The sequence below is a fragment of the Staurois parvus genome, unplaced genomic scaffold, assembly GCF_062004578.1.
Source record: "Staurois parvus isolate SC_StPar_1 unplaced genomic scaffold, SC_StPar_1.0 ptg000941l, whole genome shotgun sequence".
Classification (NCBI taxonomy): Eukaryota; Metazoa; Chordata; class Amphibia; order Anura; family Ranidae; genus Staurois; species Staurois parvus.
Genome location: NW_028318737.1, coordinates 1552238 through 1576517, shown reverse-complemented (window position 1 = coordinate 1576517; position 24280 = coordinate 1552238). Strand labels below are relative to the sequence as shown.

Genomic DNA, 24280 nt, shown 5'->3' with positions numbered 1-24280 from the left:
TCCCCCACTTCCGGGGCCGGAACATTCTCCTCATTGTGGAGAGGTGTCACCTTCTCACCTCATCAGTCTATACCAAAGGATTATACCACTTTTATAAGTGGCAGGGGATGGAGAATCCTATGACATCACACTGACCTCACAGCTCCTCCTCCCAATGTCCCTCCATCCAGAATCAGAGAATCCTATGACATCACACTGACCTCACAGCTCCTCCTCCCAATGTCCCTCCATCCAGAGTCAGAGAATCCTATGACATCACACTGACCTCACAGCTCCTCCTCCCAATGTCCCTCCATTTGGCTCCTTTCTTTTTATTCTATGGTATTAGGATGTGGGGGACCCTTGGCATCCTCATAAGCAAAACAGAACTGTTGGTCCTGCATTGTGTGTAATGACATCAGAATTCCTTATACCCTGCGTAGTGTGGGGGTCCTGTGGGGGGAAATTATACCTCAGCCTGAAGTGGGGCTTTAATAAAATGGAGACCTGAATGGAGAGGTGAGGAGGATTCTGGGAATATCATTTGATGTGACTCTTTGTGTTCAGATGTAGAGTTTTCCTCCTGTGAAGTCTGGAGATCATATGACATCACATTGCCTCCACCTCCCTCCCTGATAGAAGAGAGAAAGAAGAAGAAGATTCTAGAAGTCACCAGAGAGATCACTGAGCTGCTGACAGGAGAGGTGAGCGGTGCCGGGAATTCTGGGACATTCTCCAGTAACAGACAAGGGATGTGTCTGGATGGTGACTGTATCATTGTGTGTGTCAGGTTCCTATAAGGTGTCAGGGTGTCACTGTCTATTTCTCCATGGAGGAGTGGGAGTATTTAGAAGGACACAAGGATCTCTACAAGGACGTCATGATGGACAATCAGCCGCCCCTCACATCACCGGGTAAGAGGAGACTTTATTGTAAAGGAGAGAGCAGTACGGAGGATCCACCTAGATCCCCCATCATCTGATAAACACATAGAAACAATGGATTCAGTCAGTGTGTGTGTTTCCTACAGATGGATCCAGTCATGGGAACCCACCAGAGAGATGTCCCCGTCCTCTGTATTCCCGGGATTCCACACAGGAAGGTCACACCATCCTTCACCATCATCAGGTAGATGATGACAATTATTGGTAGTTGTGATTTATACACAGCATGTTTGTTACAATGAATGTTTTATTATATCTTTCAGAGTGGAATCCTCGGGGATGATAATATTGATGTTAAAGAAGAGTATAAAGAGGAGGATGAGGAGTATGGAGTGATGGAGGAGTTTTCAGAAGGACACAAGGATATGATGGAGCCACCTAATACCAGGAACCCACCAGAGAGATGTCCCCGTCCTCTGTATTCCCGGGATTCCACACAGGAAGATCACACCATCCCTCACTATTACAAGGTTGGTGGGATGGAGCATCTAGAATATGGTCTCACAGAAGTGATTGTTTTTTATGTGATGTCACAATATTGGAGTTTATGTTTTACAGATGAGCTCTTCTATTATTATTTTGTTTTAGGTTGAAGATCTGATAGATATAAAAGTTGAGGTGAAAGCAGAAGAAGAAGAGGCGTATGTGAGGGATGATCAGCAGTCTATGGAGGAGGATGGAATAACGGGGACATTTATAGAGGAGGACACTCCTACAGAGATCAGCACAGGTGGGTCATGAACACTAAATCCATTCCTCCACCCATACTGCTCACTGATTGGTCCAGAGTAGGGCGGGGACTGGGTGATATCAGCCTGTAATCCCCTGGTCACTTTCCTGAGCTGTGTTCCCCGTCCTGTATTCCTGGATTTCTCTCGGATAATCTTCCTTCTCTGTGCTGCAGACACAATTTATGTATCTAGACTGGATTTATGGAGGTTCTGGGGTTCAGCTGGCAGCAAAATGTTCATTTCACCATAGACATTACTAGACCTAGGCACCTGGGGTGTGTGCTTTTGATCTTATTCCTCATGGAGGTGACATAGCAATTTTCCCAGTATTTGTCACCTGTGCCGGGTGGAGGGATATGTCTGTAGTGTCTCAGACCCAAGTCACTGAGTGCAGTCTCAGGAGATGGGAGGCAGCGGTGTGGGACCTACATAGTTACATAGTTAGTCTGGCTGAAAAAAGACATCCATCTAGTTTTACCATTAAAAATAAAAGTTATAATCCGACACCCACAGCTGATCCACCAGAAGGAAAAATCCCAGCAAAGCACGATCCGATCTGCTCCTGCAGGGGAAACAATCCCTTCCTGACCCCCGGAGAGGCAATCGGATATCCCCTGGATCAACTTTCCCTATCAATGTTATATCCAGTTATATTCTGTGTATCCAAGAAAGAATCCAGGACTTTCCTACAGCAATCCCCCCTTATGTATTATACATGGAGATCATATCCCCCTTATGTATTATACATGGAGATCATATCCCCCCCTTATGTATTATACATGGAGATCATATCCCCCCCTTATGTATTATACATGGAGATCATATCCCCCCTTATGTATTATACATGGAGATCATATCCCCCCTTATGTATTATACATGGAGATCATACCCCCCCCTTATGTATTATACATGGAGATCATATCCCCCCTTATATATTATACATGGAGATCATATCCCCCCCTTATGTATTATACATGGAGATAATATCCCCCCTTATGTATTATACATGGAGATCATATCCCCCCCTTATGTATTATACATGGAGATCATATCCCCCCTTATGTATTATACATGGAGATCATATCCCCCCTTATGTATTATACATGGAGATCATATCCCCCCCTTATGTATTATACATGGAGATCATATCCCCCCTTATGTATTATACATGGAGATCATATCCCCCTTATGTATTATACATGGAGATCATATCCCCCCTTATGTATTATACATGGAGATCATATCCCCCCTTATGTATTATACATGGAGATCATATCCCCCCCTTATGTATTATACATGGAGCTCATATCCCCCTTATGTATTATACATGGAGATCATATCCCCCTTATGTATTATGCATGGAGATCATATCCCCCTTATGTATTATACATGGAGATCATATCCCCCCTTATGTATTATACATGGAGATCATATCCCCCCTTATGTATTATACATGGAGATCATATCCCCCCCTTATGTATTATACATGGAGATCATATCTCCCCTTATGTATTATACATGGAGATCATATCCCCCCTTATGTATTATACATGGAGATCATATCCCCCCCTTATGTATTATACATGGAGATCATATCCCCCCTTATGTATTATACATGGAGATCATATCCCCCCTTATGTATTATACATGGAGATCATATCCCCCTTATGTATTATACATGGAGATCATATCCCCCCTTATGTATTATACACGGAGATCATATCCCCCCTTATGTATTATACATGGAGATCATATCCCCCCTTATGTATTATACATGGAGATCATATCCCCCCCTTATGTATTATACATGGAGATCATATCCCCCTTATGTATTATACATGGAGATCATATCCCCCCTTATGTATTATACATGGAGATCATATCCCCCCCTTATGTATTATACATGGTGATCATATCCCCCTTATGTATTATACATGGAGATCATATCCCCCCTTATGTATTATACATGGAGATCATATCCCCCTTATGTATTATACATGGAGATCATATCCCCCCTTATGTATTATACATGGAGATCATATCCCTCTTATGTATTATACATGGAGATCATATCCCCCCCTTATGTATTATACATGGAGATCATATCCCCCCCTTATGTATTATACATGGAGCTCATATCCCCCTTATGTATTATACATGGAGATCATATCCCCCCTTATGTATTATACATGGAGATCATATCCCCCTTATGTATTATACATGGAGATCATATCCCCCCTTATGTATTATACATGGAGATCATATCCCCCCTTATGTATTATACATGGAGATCATATCCCCCCCTTATGTATTATACATGGAGATCATATCCCCCCTTATGTATTATACATGGAGATCATATCCCCCCTTATGTATTATACATGGAGATCATATCCCCCCCTTATGTATTATACATGGAGATCATATCCCCCCTTATGTATTATACATGGAGATCATATCCCCCCTTATGTATTATACATGGAGATCATATCCCCCTTATGTATTATACATGGAGATCATATCCCCCCTTATGTATTATACATGGAGATCATATCCCCCCTTATGTATTATACATGGAGATCATATCCCCCCTTATGTATTATACATGGAGATCATATCCCCCTTATGTATTATACATGGAGATCATATCCCCCTTATGTATTATACATGGAGATCATATCCCCCTTATGTATTATACATGGAGATCATATCCCCCCCTTAATCTCCTCTTCTCAGTAGAGAATACATTCAGTTCCTCTAATCTCTCCTCATAGCTGATCTCCTCCATGCCTCGTATCAGTTTGGTTGCCCTTCTCTGTACTTTCTCCAGTTCCCCAATGTTCTTTTTGTGAATTGATGACATCTCTCTCTCTGGAGTCTATACCTCTCCTAATACAAGACAGGATTTTGCTCGCTTTAGAACCCACAGCTTTGCATTGCTGCCATTATTAAGCTGGTAATCTACCATAACCCCCAGATCCTTCTCCACCATTGACCCCTCCAGATCCTTCTCCTCAATTGCCCCCCAGATCCTTCTCCACCATTGACCCCCCCAGATCCTTCTCTACCATTGACCCCCCCAGATCCTTCTCTACCATTGACCCCCCCAGATCTTTCTCCACTATTGACCCTCCAAATCCTTCTACACCATTAACCCCCCAGATCCTTCTCCACCATTGACCACCCCAGATGCTTCACCACCATTGACCTCCCCAGATCCTTCTCCACTATTGCCCCCCAGATACTTCTCAACCATTGACCCCCCAGATCCTTTTCTACCATTGATCCCCCCCAGATCCTTCTCCACCATTGACTCCCCAGTTGTACCCCCCTAATATGTATGATGCATGCATATTCTTAGCCCCCAAGTGCAAAACCTTACATTTATCACCATTAGCCCTCATTGGCCCCATAGTCCCCCAATTACACAGAGCATTGAGGTCGGCTTGTAAGTTGGAGACATCCTGTAAGGACGTTATTCCCCGGCACAGCTTGGTGTCATCTGCAAAGACTGGAATGGGATTTATAATCTCACACCCCATATTGTTTATATATATATTAATAAGTAAGGGGCCCAACACTGAACCTGGGGGTACCCCACTAATAACACTGAACCCTGGGGTACCCCACTAATAACACTGAACCCTGGGGTACCCCACTAATAACACTGAACCTTGGGGTACCCCACTAATAACACTGAACCTTGGGGTACCCCACTAATAACACTGAACCCTGGGGTACATCACTAATAACACTGAACCTTGGGGTACACCACTAATAACACTGAACCCTGGGGTACCCCACTAATAACACTGAACCTTGGGGTACCCCACTAATAACACTGAACCCTGGGGTACCCCACTAATAATACTGAACCCTGGGGTACCCCACTAATAACACTGAACCTTGGGGTACACCACTAATAACACTGAACCTTGGGGTACCCCACTAATAACACTGACCCTTGGGGTACCCCACTAATAACACTGACCCTTGGGGTACCCCACTAATAACACTGAACCCTGCGGAACCCCACTAATACCTCTGAAGGTTGGGGAACCCCACTAATAACACTGAAAGTTTGGGTACCCCACTAATAAAACTGAACCTTGGGGTACCCCACTAACCCCTTCCATACTGGGCACTTTTACCCCTCTGAACAATTATTTCATAAGGGCATGCGCTATTAATAAATTATATAAATATATCTATCACCATATATAAAGTGACCAAAAAATAAATAAAATATCCAAAAACCATATGGTGTGTAAAATAAATATAGTGTCCAAAAACAATATATAAATATATCTATTCGTGTTCAAAAACAATCTTCAGTGACTTCATAACACTGTGACAAATCCACCACCAAAAACGATTGAATGAACTCACCAGAGCTATTTGCTGGTCAAATTATAAACCAGCAACAGCGCTTGTGCTCTGGGAGCGATGAATAATGATGTCCAATTAGTAGATGTAGTAATACTCAATCACTTTCCAAGTAATCAATAATAGTAATCAGCCTGAGGAATACTATATCCCGATCATAGGAAATACTCTGCAGCCAAAGGATCTCATGGGAAATGTCTCCACTCCATTTCATACCTCCATATATACATGCAGCACACTCAGGAACAAAGAAGAGAACATAATGGTGCCGTACGTTTCTACCATTTCTTTGGAGGGGCTCTGAAATAGATCTTCATGTATTTCCACATTGTATTAATGAGAATTGTTATGGCTTAAAGTTTACAGTTACGAAGGATTTTGAACGGGTTCATTTCCTGGATTTAAACTTCTATAAATATGAGGGACAGATTTATACTAAATCTTTTGTTAAAGATATTGATAAAAACAGCTCCATTCCAGTTTCTAGTGGACATCATCCTAAATGGTTAAAAGAAACTGTAGTTTAACCATTAGCCGCCCTGCCAATGGCCGTTTGGCTGCTTCAGAAGTGTATCTCCACTCCGGGTGCACGCCATTTGGCGTCTTCCCGCACATGCGCAGTTTGCGCTAATGCAGAGCGGCGCAGCAGTGCGATCTGTCACCGGCTGTGCACCTCGGACACGGCTGATGACAGATCCGAGTACCGCCTCCCGTTGCTGGTACCATGTGACCTGCTGTGACCAATCACAGCAGGTCACATGACAGTTGTATACAAAGGATGGCTTCATTCATGATGCCATCCATTGTATACTAGTGCCTAGCTGTGAATGGTCACAGCTAATCACATGTACATGTCATGTGATTAGCTGTGACCAAATCACAGCTAAGCACAAAAAAAAAAAAAAATCTGAATGAATCGATTTCATTCAGGTAAATGCTTGCTTATAGCAAAGTAATTCTTTGCTATAAGCAAATTGTGTAAAAAAAAAAAAATACTGATCACTTCCCCAAAGTAGTACAATGTTACTTTGGTAACATTGTACTACTTTGGTCATAGTAAAATATGAAAAAAAAATCTTAAAAAAAATTAAAAAAATGTAATAAAAAATTAAATATAATAAAAAAATTAAAAAATATATATATATTTCTTTTCATACTGTCACCAGTCAGTGTCGCTGTTCACCGCCATGCCAGTTATATGATGACGCTGTACTGCACTGGTGACAGGATGTAAAAAAAAAAATAGTGAAAATACTTTTTTTAATTTTTTCATTTTCCGAAAAATTATGACAAAAAAATACAACTTCAAAAAACTCGCCATTCCTCTTATGAAGTACGTCGGACTGTCTACTCTGCAAAAAGGGGTCATTTGGGGGATATCTGTACTATTCTGACATTCTTGGACCTCAAGAAATTAGATTGGCCGTCAGTACTTCAGGACTGATCAATATTCAGATATATACCATAGTTTGTGAACTCTATAACTTTCCTACAAACTAAATAATACATCCTAATTTGGGTTATTTTCACCAAAGACATGTAGCAGAATACATCTTGGCCTAAATTTATGAAGAACAATTATTTATTTGTAAACTTTTATAACAGAAACAAAGAAAAATGTGTTTTTTTTCAAAATTTTTGGTCTTTTTTGTTAATTTAGCAAAAAATAAAAACCCCAGCGGTGATTAAATACCACCAAAAGAAAGCTCTAGTTGTGTGAAGAAAATGACAAAAATTTTAGTTTGGGTACAATGTTGTATGACCGCGCAATTGTCATTCAAAGTGTGAGAGCGCTGAAACCTGAAAACTGGCCTGGGCAGGAAGGTGTAAAATTGCATGGTATTGAAATGGTTAAGGAAAGATTTCGTTGACCAAACCGATCTAATGATAGACAGGTTTATTGATAAAGGATATAAAAAACCCTTTTTGGTGGCTGAAAGGGAAGTTATTGATAGAAAAGATAGAAGTAGTTTCCTGTCTAAGAGAAAGATTAAAAATGATAGATTTGATATTGCCTTTATTACCAACTTTAATAATCAATATAAAAAGATTGAGGGTATTTTTAAAAAATGTTGGCCAATTTTGTTAAAAGATGAGACACTGAAAAAGATTATTCCTGAAAGACCTAAATTTATTTATGAGAAAAATAGATCTGTAAGGAGGAAATTGGTACATAATGTTTTAGATCACCTAAAGAAGTAAACTTCTTCCCTGATCTTAAGGGCTTTGTTTATTGTAACAAATGTAAAGCATGTAGAACGGTTAATAGATCTGGGAAAATAAAAAGGAAGACATTTGTTTCAAATATAACAAAAAAGGAATATAGTATTGATGCAACTTATTTCATGTCATTCCCCTCATGTAATATATGTTTTAGAATGCCCGTGTCAATGTCAGTATATAGGAAGAACAGGGAGACAGTTAAAAACTAGGATAAATGAACATTTGAATAATATAAAAAGAGGATTTGAGAAACACAGAGTCTGAAGACATTTCAAATGAAAACACAATAGTGATCCAAGTTTAGCGACATTTTATGGTATTGAGAGAGCAGAAAGACATTGGAGGGGTACTGATTTGATTAAAGAAATATCCAAGAAAGAGACGTTTTGGATATATGAACTGGATTCTTTAGTACCAAAAGGTTTAAATATAGATATTGATTTGAATTGTTTTTTGACTAATTTTTAAATATAGTGGCTAGCTATAGAGATTGGAGGATGGGAACTGGCTACACATATATTTTATATGTTTTGGAGATTATAATTTTAGGAAGATGGTGGTTTTTTTTATATATTTTTTATTTTTATTTTATTTTATATTAATTCCTTGTATTAGTATTTACATGCAGGGGAAATAGGAATTAGGTCGTCTATTCCCTTATTTTTGTGTGTATATTAATGACTGTTTTTTATATATATTTGGTATTTGATATATATTTTTCCTTTATGAGAAGAGTGATGCTTTAAGTTGTGTGTATGGCCCTTTAATGTTGTTACGAGCGGGGGAGAGCCATACACACGATAAAATGTATTGAATTTTTGTATGTTTGTGTGGGTGGCCCTTCAATAGCGTTTCACTGTGGAGGGTCAGACACACAAAGGTTTGGATTCAGCCATTTATTCATCCTATCTACATTCGTGTGGAGCGGACTGAATGGAGAGTTCTAATGACCTGATTAATTGAGCGGTGGTGGAGTGAGACAGCGCCGCGGTGATTGGCGGGTCATTAGCATTATGTAAATGTACGGCGGTATTTGTATGAGCCATCTGACGTTTCCATCTGTACCGCCCCTTGATGACGTGGTGACGAAACACGTTGGGCGTGGCCTACTCGATGTCAGAACGCTCCTTGTCCATTGTTCGGTGGAGGTGATCCGTGGTGAGCGGTATTTGTACCTCACCTCTGTTGAGCATTGCAGTTTAAGCTGGTGTCTGTCTGGACACCTTGTTTGTGAGTTTTTTATGAGCTTTTTTTATTAATAGATAAATGGTAAAAACGTACGGCACCATTATGTTCTCTTCTTTGTTCCTGAGTGTGCTGCATGTATATATGGAGGTATGAAATGGAGTGGAGACATTTCCCATGAGATCCTTTGGCTGCAGAGTATTTCCTATGATCGGGATATAGTATTCCTCAGGCTGCTTACTATTATTGATTACTTGGAAAGTGATTGAGTATTACTACATCTACTAATTGGACATCATTATTCATCGCTCCCAGAGCACAAGCGCTGTTGCTGGTTTATAATTTGACCAGCAAATAGCTCTGGTGAGATCATTCAATCGTTTGTGGTGGTGGATTTGTATAACACTAATATATGACACATTTAAAGTTCAACCTGTAAGTAGAAAATTTCCATGACAACACGATATGGATTCTCTTTTGTTACACCCATTTCTTACCCGCTGGACATTTTATATCGGATGATGTAATTGGAGCACAGACTTTTACATGGTGATAATAATGTGATAACATCCTCCAACTTTGGACACTTAAACAGTGATAATGAGGGAGGAGTCAATACCCCAATGATGGTGGTCTTCAGGATCAGTCCATCTTGGTTGTTCTCCCCCATCCTCACTCTCTGACCCTGGTGGGGCTCAGCCCTGCTGTTCTTCATGACTAAATCATGGACTAAATAAGGAAGTGCAGTACTTCTTGTGTTGGGAAGATGGCGACCCTCGTCCTATAATCCCCTCATCACTGTCCCTCCTATAAAAGACAGTTCTGGTTGTTTCCTCACTCTCTGACTAAGGTCCATGAATAAAGAAATGACCTGGTAGGAGATCAGAGGAGCCATTTCCTAGTTCCCTTGAGGGGGGAATTGTAAGCCCCTCAGAGACCAAGCTGCCTGATGTGGGCGGAGTCCTGGTTTGGGGGAACCAATCAGCTCCTGTCTAGTAATCCTCTTTGTCTTTGTATTTTAGTCCATGGCCGGGAGATGAGGAAAACCTCCGAGGATTGTCTCACTTTGTCTCCAGACTGGAAAGTAGAAGATGAGGACATCACACAGTATAGTCTAGGAGAAAACCCGGCTCCCTCCAATGTCCATCCGGCACCACCCAGTGTAGATGGACCATCGGATTCCTCGGATCCTGAGGAACCTCAGACTGTGTGGGACCGGGCAAGCCTTCCAACAGGGAAGAGATTCTCCTGTACTGAGTGCGGGAAGAGGTTCTGTTCTAAAGCTGTTCTTAATAGGCATAAAAGATCTCACACAGGAGAGAAGCCGTATTTCTGTACAGAGTGCGGAAAATGTTTTTCAGTGAAGTCTAGTTTTCACACACATCAAAGAACTCACACGGGGGAGAAGCCGTATTCCTGTCCTGAGTGTGGGAAAAGTTTTTCAGTGAAGTCCAGTTTTCACATACATCAAAGAACTCACACTGGGGAGAAGCCATATTCCTGTCCTGAGTGTGGGAAATCTTTTTCAGAGAAGGCCAGACTTTGCACACATCAAAGAACTCACACGGGGGTGAAGCCATATTCTTGTCCTGAGTGTGGGAAATCTTTTTCAGTGAAGTGCAGTCTTTATACACATCAGAGATCTCACACGGGGGAGAAGCCATATTCCTGTCCTGAGTGTGGGAAATGTTTTTCAGAGAAGGCCAGACTTTACAGACATCAAAGAACTCACACGGGGGAGAAGCCATATTCATGTCCTGAGTGTGGGAAATGTTTTTCAGTGAAGTCCAGTCTTTACACACATCAAAGAACTCACACGGGGGAGAAGCCGTATTCTTGTTCTGAGTGCTTAAAATGTTTTTCAGATAAGTCCTATCTTTACAGACATCAGAGATCTCACATTGGAGAGAAGCCATATTCCTGTCCTGAGTGCGAGAAATGTTTTTCACAGAAGTCCCATCTTTACACACATAAAAGATCTCACACGGGGGAGAAGCCATATTCTTGTCCTGAGTGTGGGAAATGTTTTTCACAGAAGTCCCATGTTTACCCACATCAAAGATCTCACACGGGGGAGAAGCCACATTCCTGTCCTGAGTGAGGGAAATGTTTCTCACTGAAGTCCTGTCTTCCTGTACATCTGGGATTATAATGGGGAAGACAGATCAGACAGGGGTCAGTACTTATTGGGGTTGGAATGGGGAAAGATGGGGGAGGACTATGGCAGATGGTAAGAAGGTTCCCATGTTATAAACAACCAGTGGAATTGGTACCATTTGTATGAAAATAAAAATTACACAAAAACCGTGTGAACAAGGTGTCAGTGAATGAAAGTGTTTGTTCCCCACTGCCAGAAGTCTGCCCAGCACAATCGGTGAGTTGGAAGGTTTGGTGCATGAAGAGAACTAGGATTGAATTGGTATTGCTGAATCTTGGCTTCATTCCTCACATGACTGGGCCATTCATATTCCTGGCTAGGTTCTCTTTCGGAGAGACGGAGGAAATAGGAAAGGTGGTGGTGTCTGTCTCTATGTGAGAAGTGATCTCAGAGCGAGTGTGAAAGAGGACCTAGTTGATGGAGAGTGTGATGAGGCTGAAGTATTATGGGTGGAACTGCACATGGGGGGCGTACTACAAAGGTCATCATTGGAGTTTGTTATAGGCCTCCCAGTGTTAATGAGGAGGTGGAGACTCAGCTCCTCCCACAGATGGAAAGGGCTGGGACAGTGATAATAATGGGGGATGGTAACTACCCAGAAAGTGACTGGAGTAATGGTACTGCAGGAACAGTTAAAGGGCAAAAAAAAATGTATAAACCTACTACAGGACAATTTTATGGTGCAGTTCATAGAGGCCCCAACTAGGAATAATGCTCTGCTGGACATGGTCATCTCCAACCATGCAGAGCTTATTACGAATGTCCATATAAAAGAACATCTGGGTAGCTGTGACCATAACATGATTTTATTTATTGTTAGCTGTAAACAGTGAGCACATACGGGGAAAATAAAAATGCTCAACTTTAAGAGAGTTAATTTTCCAAGGCTGAGAGCTGCTCTCCAAGACTTAGACTGGGAGGGAATATTGGCATTGATGAACACAACACAGAAATGGGAGTTCTTCAAAAAGTCTGTATGTGACCACACTGCAAAATATATTCCCATGGGCAACAAGTATAAAAGGCTACAAATCCAACCTATGTGGCTTACGGCCAAAGTTACAAAAGCGATAGATAATAAGAAAAGAGCTTTTATTAAATATAACAATGAAGGAACGCGATCATCGTTTACACATTACAAAGAATAGAACAGAAGATGCAAAAAGGAAATAAAGGAGCAAAAATTGAAAACGAACAACAGAAAGCTATCAGGACGACCCCAAAACATTCCTCCAATCTATGAATAGTAGAAAGGTCCGGTCCCAGCATGTAGGCCCTTTACAGAACCATCTAGAGGGGTGTGACTGGGGACAAAGAGAAGGACAATGTATGAAATCCCTTCTTCAGCTCTGTGTATACAAAGGAGCGTGGAGGGCTCTTGTCGATAATGGGGGGTGGTACTGACACCCCCCAGATGATCCACATTGGCTCACAATTGATATGATCCAGAAATATTTAGACAGAATAAAGGTGAATAAAGCCCGTGGACCAGATGGCATACACCCACGGGGCCTTAAAGAATTCAGCTCTGTCATCTCACAGCCATTGTTTCTCATTTTTAGGGACTCTTTAACCTCTTCATCCTCAGCCACTGCATATGTACGTTTGCAGGGCGGCACGGCTGCACAAAACCACGTTTTAAAACGTGTTTTTGCAAAACAGGTAGGGGGCGCATTTGAGGCGCGTGCCCGCCCTACCTGTCCCGCGGGTGTCAGCAGCGGGTCTCTGCCGCCGGGTCACAGCCGGTCATTACCGGCCGCTTCCCCGCGATTCACGGTGATCGCTGACAGAGAGCAGGGCTGCATTGTTTACACTCAGCCCTGCTCTGTGTCAGTTCCCTGACAGCTCGTGACAAGCTGAAGAGGGAGAGAAGAGTTTTTCTCTCTTGATCAGCCTGCCCCCGTCCAGCACACACCCCTGCCCCCTAGTAAAACACTCCCCTCACACAGTAAACCCTAAAAATGTTAACCCCTTCCTCCCCAGTGCCATTAGTACAGTGTCAGTGGGGTTTTTTTTCACTGATCACTGTATTGGTGTCACTGGGGATGTCAGTGACCCCAAGTCAGTTCCCCCCCAGTGTCAAAACGTACGCCGCAGTCCTGCCATAAGTTGCTGATCACCGCCATAAGCCACTGATTGCCGCCATAAGTCGCTGATTGCCGCCATAAGTCGCTGATTGCCACCATAAGTCACTGATCACCGCCATATGTTGCTGATCGCCGCCATTATTAGTATAAAAAAAATTAAAAATCCCAGTATCTTTCCCGCCATTTGTAAATGCTATAACTTTCATGTAAACCAATTAATTTACACATATTGGGATATTTTTTTAGCAGAGACATGTCGCAGAATGCATTTTGGACAAAATTTGTAACAAAATTTATTTTTTTTATTTTTTTTACTGGACGTTTTATAGCAAAAAGTCCAAAATATTGTTTTTTTTTCTAAAAATTGTCAGCCTTTTTTTTTAAAGCGCAAAAAATTAAAAACGCACAGGCGATCAAATACCACCGAAAGAAAGCTCAATTTGTGGGAAAAAAAGGATGTAAATTTAATTTGGGTGCAGTGTTGCATGACTGTGCAATTGTCCGTTAAAGTAACGCAGCGCCGTAACACAAACATCTTCTGTAACCACTTCCTGACCACCCTACAGCAGAAATACTACTACAGGGCGGTATGGGTACGCAAAATCACATATATATATATACGTGATTTGCGCTCCCATGGTTTTCACACCCCTCCCAGATAGCGTCAGATTGCCCATCAGTACACCAGTCATCACATTTAACCCCTTGATTGCCAGGAGCACACTCATGTACAATAAACCTCCAATGCTAGTATAGTGTCTGAACGGGTCAATATCTTTGATCAGATCAGCACTATACCAGCGTTCACATTAGTATAGCGTCCCCAAAAGTGCAGCATTAGTGGGATCAGCCCCGGCACCTGCCAACACCTGCGTTTAGCCCCTACGCTTACCCCCCTTCTCCCCCAGCAAATGCAGTGTCAGTAGGTCACTGTCACTTGATACATTGCACACAAATGTATGGTCGCAGAATCAGGCCTGATCTCTGTTAGCACTTGCCGGTAAATTTTGATGACTCTCATATGCAGCAGAGTGCCAGTACTAGTGCCACGCTACCTTTTGGTGAACTGGCGAGTACCAGCGGTCTAGTACATCTTGGTCTTTCACATACCTCCTTGATTTTTGGAGCTGTTTTTCACAGAATATCTGTATGCGTTGATTGTGGATCAAAGCAGTTTATATGCACAACAATTTATCGCCACCAACCCAAATTCAAACCTTTCCAGACCATTCGCATGGAAACTTATTATGGTTTTCAAATTTACATTTTTTTGGTCCTAACCCTCAACATGGGCATTACTAAAAGAAATGAATTGCGGTTGTATTGGTCCACAGACCCCATTCATCATATGCCGTGTTCTCTGCTGCCATGGCCAGGCATAGATATGAGAGTATAATGTGTTTTATGCATTTCAATGACAATACACTCTGTCATCCTCGAGGTGACCCTGAATTTGACCGGCTCCACAAAATTCAGCCCCTCGCAAATCACCTTAACCTAAAATTTGCAGGTGTCTATACTCCCCAGCAAAACATCTGCGTTGATGAGTCCCTCATTCATTTTTCTGGCCGCCTTGCATTCAAACAATTTCTCCCCTGCAAGCGTGCCAGATATGGGGTCAAGATGTAGAAGACCTGTGAGAGGATATCAGGCTATACTTATAAGTTTCGGATTTATGAGGGAAAAGATAGTCACGTGGAGCCCCCCGGATGCCCAGACTACATGGGGAGCAGTGGCAAGATAGTTTGGGACTTGGTGTCATCCTTTTTCCATATGGGGTACCACTTATACGTGGACAATTTTTATTCAAGCGTGCCACTATTTAGACATTTGTTCAATCTTGGAACTGGCTCATGTGGCACCGTGTGACCTAATGTGTGCCCACCATTAGAATTGGGTGGATGCAGGGCAGTATATTCCAATGGTGGGCATACCACACACTTTTTCTGCCAGAGATTTCTTCTCTTTTTTCATTCATTCCACAGGCTGCATACAAAAAAAAAGAACATAGTATATATACCCAACAAGGACCAGCGACATACTGGTACATCCCTGGACTTTGAATGGTTATACCAGGATGATGCCTACAGCTGCAGGCATCATCCTGGTATCATTTTTTTCAGCCGGTGATCGGCTTTCATGTAAAAGCAATCCTAGTGGCTAATTTGCTGCAAGATTGCTTTTACAAGCAGCAGGATATGATGTCCCCCCTCCCCCGCTGCCTTCCACGGCCTTCTCGGGCAGTCCCGTGCCATCGGAGGAACCTGAGAATGCAGCCGGTGTTTCTGCCAGCTGACCATAGAGCTGATTGGAGACCAGAATGGTGCCAATCATCTCTATAGTCTAAGAATTCGGAAGCTACGAGCATTTCATCACTTCAGTTTCGTAGGATATAAACAGCGCCATTTGTAAATTGGAAAAGCATCTGATCACCGATCTTGGTGAGATTACATAATGTAAGGGCAGAGGAGATATCCAGAGTCTGATAGACCCCAGATTTCTCAAAAAAGAATATATGACAATGCCCTTTGAGGTTATAGGGGATATTTGTATTCCCTGTTATAGCAGTAATTCTAACACTAGACCTCCTCTGTAAATCTAAAATGGTGGCTTTTAAAGTGCTGCCTATGGATATTAAAAATGTTTGCAGTTTGTCTCCATTGAACGGGGAATGCGCAGTTTTAAAGCATGTCATGTTTGGTATCTATTTACTCGGCATATCATTATCCTTTATATTTTACCAAACAATTGGCCAATATATTGTGTTTTTGTGCATTAAAAGTAAAAAAAGCCTATTTTTTAAAAAAAAATTGCTTTTAAAAAATCGCTGCACGAGTACTATGTGCCATAAAAAATTGTAGTACTCACCATTTTATTCACTAGGGTGTCTGCTTTAAAAAATATATATAATGTTTGGGGGTTTAAATTAATTTCCTAGCAAAAAATACAGATTTTTTTCATGTGAACAAAAAGGCTTGGTCTTCAGGTGGCTAGAAGAGTGAATGATGTGTGGCATAAACTTCTAATGCTGGGCATAAAATGACCCCACCCCCCAAAATGACACCTTTTTGTAAAGTAGTCACCCCAAACTATTTGCTGAGAGGAATGTTGAATCAATAGAAGAATTTATTTTTTTACCACAAGTTTTTGGAAAATGACAAAAATAAATATATATATTTTTTTTACACAAAATTGTCACTTAAATGATTTATTGCTCACACATGCCATGGGTATATGTGGAATTACTCCCCAAAACACATTTTGCTACTTCTCCCGAGTATGGGGGTACCACTTGTGTGAGACGTTTTGGCAGTCTAGCCAAGTACAGGACCCCAAAATCCAATAAGCACCTTCAGGCTTTTAAAGGGCTTTATTTCCTCATTACACTTCCTGACTACCTATCACAGTTTCGGAGGCCATGAAATGCCAGTATAGCACCTAACCCCCCCAAATGACCCTTTTTTGGAAAGTAGACACCCCAAGGAATTTGATAAAAAGCACGGTAAGTATTTTGCAGATCTCATTTGTTGCCACAAGTTTTTGGAAAATGAAGAAAAAAAACAAAAACATATTTTTTCTATTTTTTTTATATTTCAAAACCTTGTGAGAAAAAAAATGAGATCTTCAAAATACTCACCATGCCTCTTTTTAAATTCCTTGGGGTGTCTACTTTCCAGAAAGGGGTCATTTGGGGTGGTTTGGGGCTATCCTGGCATGTCAGGGCCTTCAAAACTGTGATAGGTAGTGAGGCAGTGTAATGAGAAAGTTACGCACCTTCAGGCTTTCAAAGTGGTCATTGGATTTCAGGCTCCTGTATGTGGCTAGGCTCCCAAAAAGTCTCACACATGTGGTACCCCCATACTCGGTAGAAGTAGCAGAATGTATTTTGGGGTGTAATTCCACATATACCCATGGCTTGTGTGAGAAATAAATCATTTAAATGACAACTTCGTGTAAAAAAAAAAAAACGGTTTTGTCATTTTCCAGAAACTTGTGGAAAAAAAATAAATCTTCCATGGACTCAATATGCCTCTCAGCAGATAGCTCAAGAAATGTGATGGGCAGTCAGAAAGTAAAAGCTGTGTAAATTCCATTATCTATCCCATAGTTTGTAGACGCTATAACTTTCACAAAAAGCAATCAATATACACTTATTGGGATTTTTTTTAACCAAAAACATGGAGCAGAATACATTTTGGCCTAAATGTATAACTAACTTTGAGTTTACTATATTTTTTATAGCTGAAAGTAAAAAGGTGATCAAATACCACCGAAAGAAAGCTCTATTTGTGTGAAAAAAAGGACGTAAATTTTGTTTAGGTGCAGCATTGCATGACCGCGCAATTATCAGTTGAATTAGTGCAGCGCCGAGTAGTAAAAAGAGGCGTGGTCATTAAGGGGGGTAAATCCTCTGGAGGTCAAGGGGTTAAAGAGCTGATAACATTGCTTAACATGGACAAGAGCCGAACCACGCCTTATCATCCAGAGGGTGATGCTCTCCCTGAGCGTTTCAATCGTACCTTGTTGAATATGTTGGGTACCCTCCCTAATGGTGCTAAACCAACCTGGAGCCGACATGTTGGAGCTATGGTACATGCCTAGAATTGTACCAGACATGAGTCAACTGGTCTCTCTCCTTATTTTCTCATGTTTGGGAGAGAAGCCTGTCTGCCTATTGACATTCAGTTGCATGTGTCTACCGATGGACTGGAACATAGAAATCACTACCAGTATGTGGCACAACTCACACATAGGTTACAAGAGGCCTATCGAATGGCTGAGGAAAATGCTGCAAAAATAAATGCTGCCAATAAAAGACGCTTAGATGCCAAAGTTCGTTACAAAGACTTACAACTGGTGATAAAGTGCTTCTTCGCAATTTGGGACCCTCAGCCAAACATAAGTTAGCTGATCGCTGGAGAAATGAGTTGTTTGAAGTTATAGAAAAACTGCCTAGAATTCCAGTCTACCGGATTCGAGGACCTGAGGGTCGGATCAAAGCCTGGCATAGGAATCACTTGCTTCCAGTACCACAAGTTGCTACTGAGGATGAGGAGCCCCAACCTGATATTGCTACAGATTCTAATGATGTGCCTTGTGCAGACAGTGGAGGACAGTGTGATGACAATGACTGGTTTACACCTCCACCAGAGTCTCCTGTACAGGCTCCTTCACCTATTACTAATGGGGGTCTTCCTCAGAGGGGAGGTCTGAACCCAACCACTCCTGCTTTTGAACCAACAGCCCAAACCTTTGTGCCTACAGTTCCAGGCATGATTGGAGCACCAAGTTTCCCCACTAGTGCAGCCCCAGATTTATCTGGACTAATGCCTGAGGGCTTGAGGAGAGGAGATCCTGTTCAATGACCTCCACCAATGTTTACTAATGACACCTTGGGAAGACCCTGCTATGCTGTACAGAACTATACTGTACAACCTCATGTTCTGATGGACATTACAGCCCATTCTAGACTGGTTAGCATGATGCCTATTTGTTACTAACCATGTTTTCTTTGCAGCTAATCTCTGTAATAGATTGCTTCTGGAGAAGTGGTCTGCAGAAGGTGACAACGATTATAACTTGCTATATTTTGTAGTTGTTTTATGTGTATTGCCGCGTCGGAAGGATTTTCAGCAGGGGGAGAATGTAGTGATGTGATATATTCTTTGCCCATTTTCCAGTGTATACTTCTATTATGCAGTGTTTGTTTTGCCCTTTTCCAATATGGCTGCTATGCTCTCTGGGCACTGAGGATGAGATCATCAGAGAGAGACTTGTGAAAAGGAGGGAAGTGTGGATTTCCTGGGGGAGAGAGAGAACTTAGACTGTCAGTGTTGCAGCCTCCCCTCACTGAGACATGCAGAAAACACTGTTAATGCTTTACTGTTCCTGTATGGAAGATACTTTATGTTGGATGGTCACTGAATGTGATTTCTCCAATACATGGACTTCCATATACAATGCTGTGTGGATTACTGTCTATGTGGATGATACATTTCTCAGTTGGGATTTCACTTGTTATCCACAAGCCCCAATTGAGTGGAGGCACTAGTGCTTGTTAGAGATCTTGTCCTGATCACACAGATTATAAGGACTCTGCTCCTAATTACTATACAGGTGATGCCATTACACACTTTTCATCTCCCGTAGTATCCCTGTAAGGTACGTATTATACAGGAAGGGGGATTATGGGATGGATCTCGGGGCTGCAGTTCCTCTGAACTCCACAAGGTGGGGATCTCACCTATACTCACACAGGAAGTCTCTATGGCATGAGGACAGGAAGTGATGTCAGGTACAGACAGGAAGTGATGTCAGGTACAGACAGGACACAGAGAGGAGACGTTGGTGGACATGGCAGCAGAGGTAATAAGATGTTATATTTTATTTACACCCAGTAACCCCCGATCATGTCCGTCCTCTTCCTCCATAGTCATGTCCGTCCTCTTCCTCCATAGTCATGTCCATCCTCTTCCTCCATAGACATGTCCATCCTCTTCCTCCATAGTCATATCCTCTTCGATAGTCATGTCCATCCTCTTCCTCCATAGTCATGCCCGTCCTCTTCCTCCATAGTCATGTCCGTCCTCTTCCTTCATAGTCATATCTGTCCTCTTCTATAGTCATGCCCGTCCTCTTCCTCCATAGTCATGCCCGTCCTCTTCCTCCATAGTCATGTCCGTCCTCTTCCTCCATAGTCATGTCTGTCCTCTTCCTTCATAGTCATATCTGTCCTCTTCTATAGTCATGTCCATCCTCTTCCTCCATAGTCATGCCCGTCCTCTTCCTCCATAGTCATGTCCGTCCTCTTCCTCCATAGTCATGTCCGTCCTCTTCCTCCATAGTCACGTCCGTCCTCTTCCTCCATAGTCACGTCCGTCCTCTTCCTCCATAGTCACGTCCATCCTCTTCCTCCATAGTCACGTTCGTCCTCTTCCTCCATAGTCACGTCCGTCCTCTTCCTCCGTAGTCACGTCCGTCCTCTTCCTCCATAGTCACGTCCATCCTCTTCCTCCATAGTCACTGTGCGTCTTTTATCTCCAGCAGATGATGATACACACATATATAGTGTGGGAACCCAGATGAACCCCTTCAGGGGCAGAACATTCCCCCACTTCCGGGGCCGGAACATTCTCCTCATTGTGGAGATAAATTCTAGTAATATGGTCCTCTAAACAAACAGCACTGACAATAAATAGACAAGACAAGGACCATCCTGACCATACATGGCCTACAAAGGGCAATGATGACACTACACAGGCAGCCAATGGGCAATCATTACACTATGCAGCCAACACAATGATGGAGTGCCGGGGTCAGGAGTATGGAGCATAGAGCCCCTTACATTGCTGCTCAGGAGGAAGGAAACATTCCTTTGTAACAGAAAATGTATATAAATCTGAGACTCTTTTAGGAATGTTGGGGGCTTTAAAAAATTAAAGGGGCTTTATAACAACTTAAATGTGTAATATGTGTAACATTGCGCTGTTTATCTCCTCCTCCCCTCCCCCGCCTGTCTCCAGAACCGCACCCGGGGACTAGCAGGGAGGGGAGTGACCTTGAAGTGTAATGATAACCGATTGGCTGCTCCTCAGGAAAGGGGAGTGTCCGGCTTATCTTTTATCCCTTTCACTCCCAGAGCCATTTTTGCATTTTTTGCATGTTTAAAAAATCATTTTATCCTGAAGATGACACAAAACCCCCAAAATATTGATTTTCTGAAAGTAGAGACTTTAGAGAATAAAATAGCGGCAGTTCTATTTTTTTATGTCAGAAAATATTATCACAAAGTCTAGGAAATGCCAAATTTCTGTAAAAAATACACTTAAGTTAATTTCAGGGCACAAAAAAGCAATAAATGACCCATTTATATGTAAAAATATAAAAGAAAAGCCGAGTTTGCAGCGAGTAAATAGATATCCAACATGTCAAACCTTAAGTTGTGTGTGCTGAAATGGTGACAACCTTTAGTCCCCGGTATTATCTATAGGTGACACATTTATAGCCCCTTCTAGGTCATCAGTATAGAGTACGGAGGAGGTCTGCTCCTAGAATTATCCTCTCATTCTGGTGTGACCGGCGATATGTAACGTGTATCACAATCAATGTTATCACGTGTAGGCGCTCCAGCGTGTGCTCTTACATTTGGGTGTGCATATATGTGGGGGTGGGGGAGCCTAAAAATTTTTTAAGGGGAGGAGTTATATACTTGGGTGTAACTTTGATTCTTTACAATTAAAAAAAAAACATTTTTACTTAAGGGGACAAAGTCCTCTATGAGATGACTTTTGATGAGAGGTTCTCTTTATTGAGTCATCCAAGGTCTAAAAGACCCCCAATGTCTCCCCTGTACTCCATTGGATGGAATGTAGTGCACATCGCACCGCATTACATTCTTTGCCGGCCTCGATGGTCGGGAAATCTGTCATAACGTCACTTCTGGGTCAGGACAAGAAGGGAGTGAATATGTCCGCTCTCCTCCATCCCCTCTACCCTCCGACACCCGCTGACCCGGGCCCACAGATGGGCAAGCAGAGCCGGGGAAGCATAGTAGGTACAGGAGAGGTTCACACACACGGGGTGGCAGAGGTTGGCACCTGAAAGGAGAGCCCTGCGGCTTGCCCTCAGCAGGGATAAAGAATAAAAACAATACTTGCCCGGCCCCCAGAACTACATGTCCCGGGCGTCGGGTGATGTAAAGTGACCATCCCTGCATGATGAGCCGACATTGACCTCACAGCACTGCCTCAGAGCAAACTAGTCATAGGAAGGATCAGATTTATCATTCCTTGTCTGCAGATCTAATACTCATCAAACCAGTTCAGAGACCAAACAAACCCAACAGAGAAAAGGGGCCCCGGACCCCAAAATTGTAGTACACAATAAACAGTCCAAAATAAATGTCATCCCATGGGGGGAGTAGTTCTTCAATGTCCAGCAACCCTCCTATTCCCCCCTCACATCCACATCCTATTATTGTGTGACCAATACCATCCAAATCATTCTTACTTTCATTTCCCAAAGTTATCCGTCTACAAGGAGACCTGTATAGATCACATGATGGCACCAATGAGGATGGAGGAGGACCGGAGTCACATGACTGAGAAGATACTAAACCTCACCCTGGAGATCATCTACCTGCTGACCGGAGAGGTGAGGAGGATTCTGGGAGGTCACATGACATCACTCTTATCTCTATTAATAAAACACAGACCTGACCGGAGAGGTGAGGAGGATTCTGGGAGTCTAACACAATGTTTCTATTGGTTCCTCAATACAGAGATTTCCTCTTCTGAAGTCAGGTGATCATATGACCATCACAGTGCCTCCATGTGACTCCCTAAACCCTGAGAGACACAACATGCAGAAGATTCTAGAAGTCACCAAGAAGATGATGGAGCTGCTTACAGGAGAGGTGAGCGGTGCCGGGAATTCTGGGATATTATCCAATCACTGATAGTATCATTAGGATCTGTACATTATCTGCATTGTTACCATTGATGTCATTTTTATTATATATTCAGAGTGGAAACCTGAGAGATCCTAAAGTTGAGGTTAAAGAAGAGATAAAAGAGGAGGAGGATGAGGATGGGGGGATGGAGGAGCCAGAGCTTCTAAAAGGACACAAAGATCTGTACCAGGACACCATGGTGGAGTCATCCAGCTACAGGAACCCACCAGAGAGATGTCCCCGTCCTCTGTATTCCCGGGATTCCACACAGGAAGGTCACACCATCCCTCACCATCATCAGGTAGATGAGTGACAATCACTGATAGTATCATTAGGATCTGTACATTATCTGCATTGTTACCATTGATGTCATTTTTATTATATATTCAGAGTGGAAACCTGAGAGATCCTAAAGCTGAGGTTAAAGAAGAGTATAAAGAGGAGGATGAGGAGTATGGAGTGATGGAGGAGTTTTCAGAAGGACACAAGGATGTGATGGAGCCACCTAATACCAGGAACCCACCAGAGAGATGTCCCCGTCCTCTGTATTCCCGGGATTCCACACAGGAAGGTCACACCATCCCTCACTGTTACATGGTTGGTTGGACAGAGCATCTTGAACATGGATTTTTAATGTTAGCTTATATTTATATATTATGTTGAATTTCTCATTTTCTTGATTTAGGGTGAATATATAAAAGTTGAGGTTAAAGCAGAAGAAGAGGCGTATGTGAGGGATGATCAGCAGTCTATGGAGGAGGATGGAATAACGGGGACATTTATAGAGGAGGACACTCCTACAGAGATCAGCACAGGTGGGTCATGAACACTAAATCCATTCCTCCACCCATACTGCTCACTGATTGGTCCAGAGTAGGGCGGGGACTGGGTGATATCAGCCTGTAATCCCCTGGTCACTTTCCTGAGCTGTGTTCCCCGTCCTGTATTCCTGGATTTCTCTCGGATAGTCTTCCTTCTCTGTGCTGCAGACACAATTTATGTATCAGTTCTGGTTGTTTCCTCACTCTCTGACTAAGGTCCATGAATAAAGAAATGACCTGGTAGGAGATCAGAGGAGCCATTTCCTAGTTCCCTTGAGGGTGGAATTGTAAGCTCCTCAGAGACCAAGCTGCCTG

General features: G+C 42.4%; 2 protein-coding genes across 2 annotated transcripts in view; both read left to right on the top strand.

The window, feature by feature from the left end:
- Window positions 1-10474: 10474 nt before the first annotated feature.
- LOC149441875 (uncharacterized) overlaps window positions 10475-24280 on the top strand; it is a 36238-nt gene continuing 22432 nt past the window's right edge. The window contains exon 1 of the mRNA XM_089656814.1: window positions 10475-11492. Coding sequence (XP_089512940.1) covers window positions 10485-11492 — 1008 coding nt within the window. The 5' untranslated portion in view covers window positions 10475-10484. The remainder of the gene's footprint in view (window positions 11493-24280) is intronic.
- LOC149441876 (uncharacterized) lies at window positions 18146-23970 on the top strand. Its single transcript, XM_089656827.1, has 3 exons — window positions 18146-18283; window positions 23535-23741; window positions 23830-23970. Exons 1-3 carry the CDS (start codon window positions 18146-18148, stop codon window positions 23968-23970), a joined length of 486 nt encoding a protein of 161 aa, XP_089512953.1.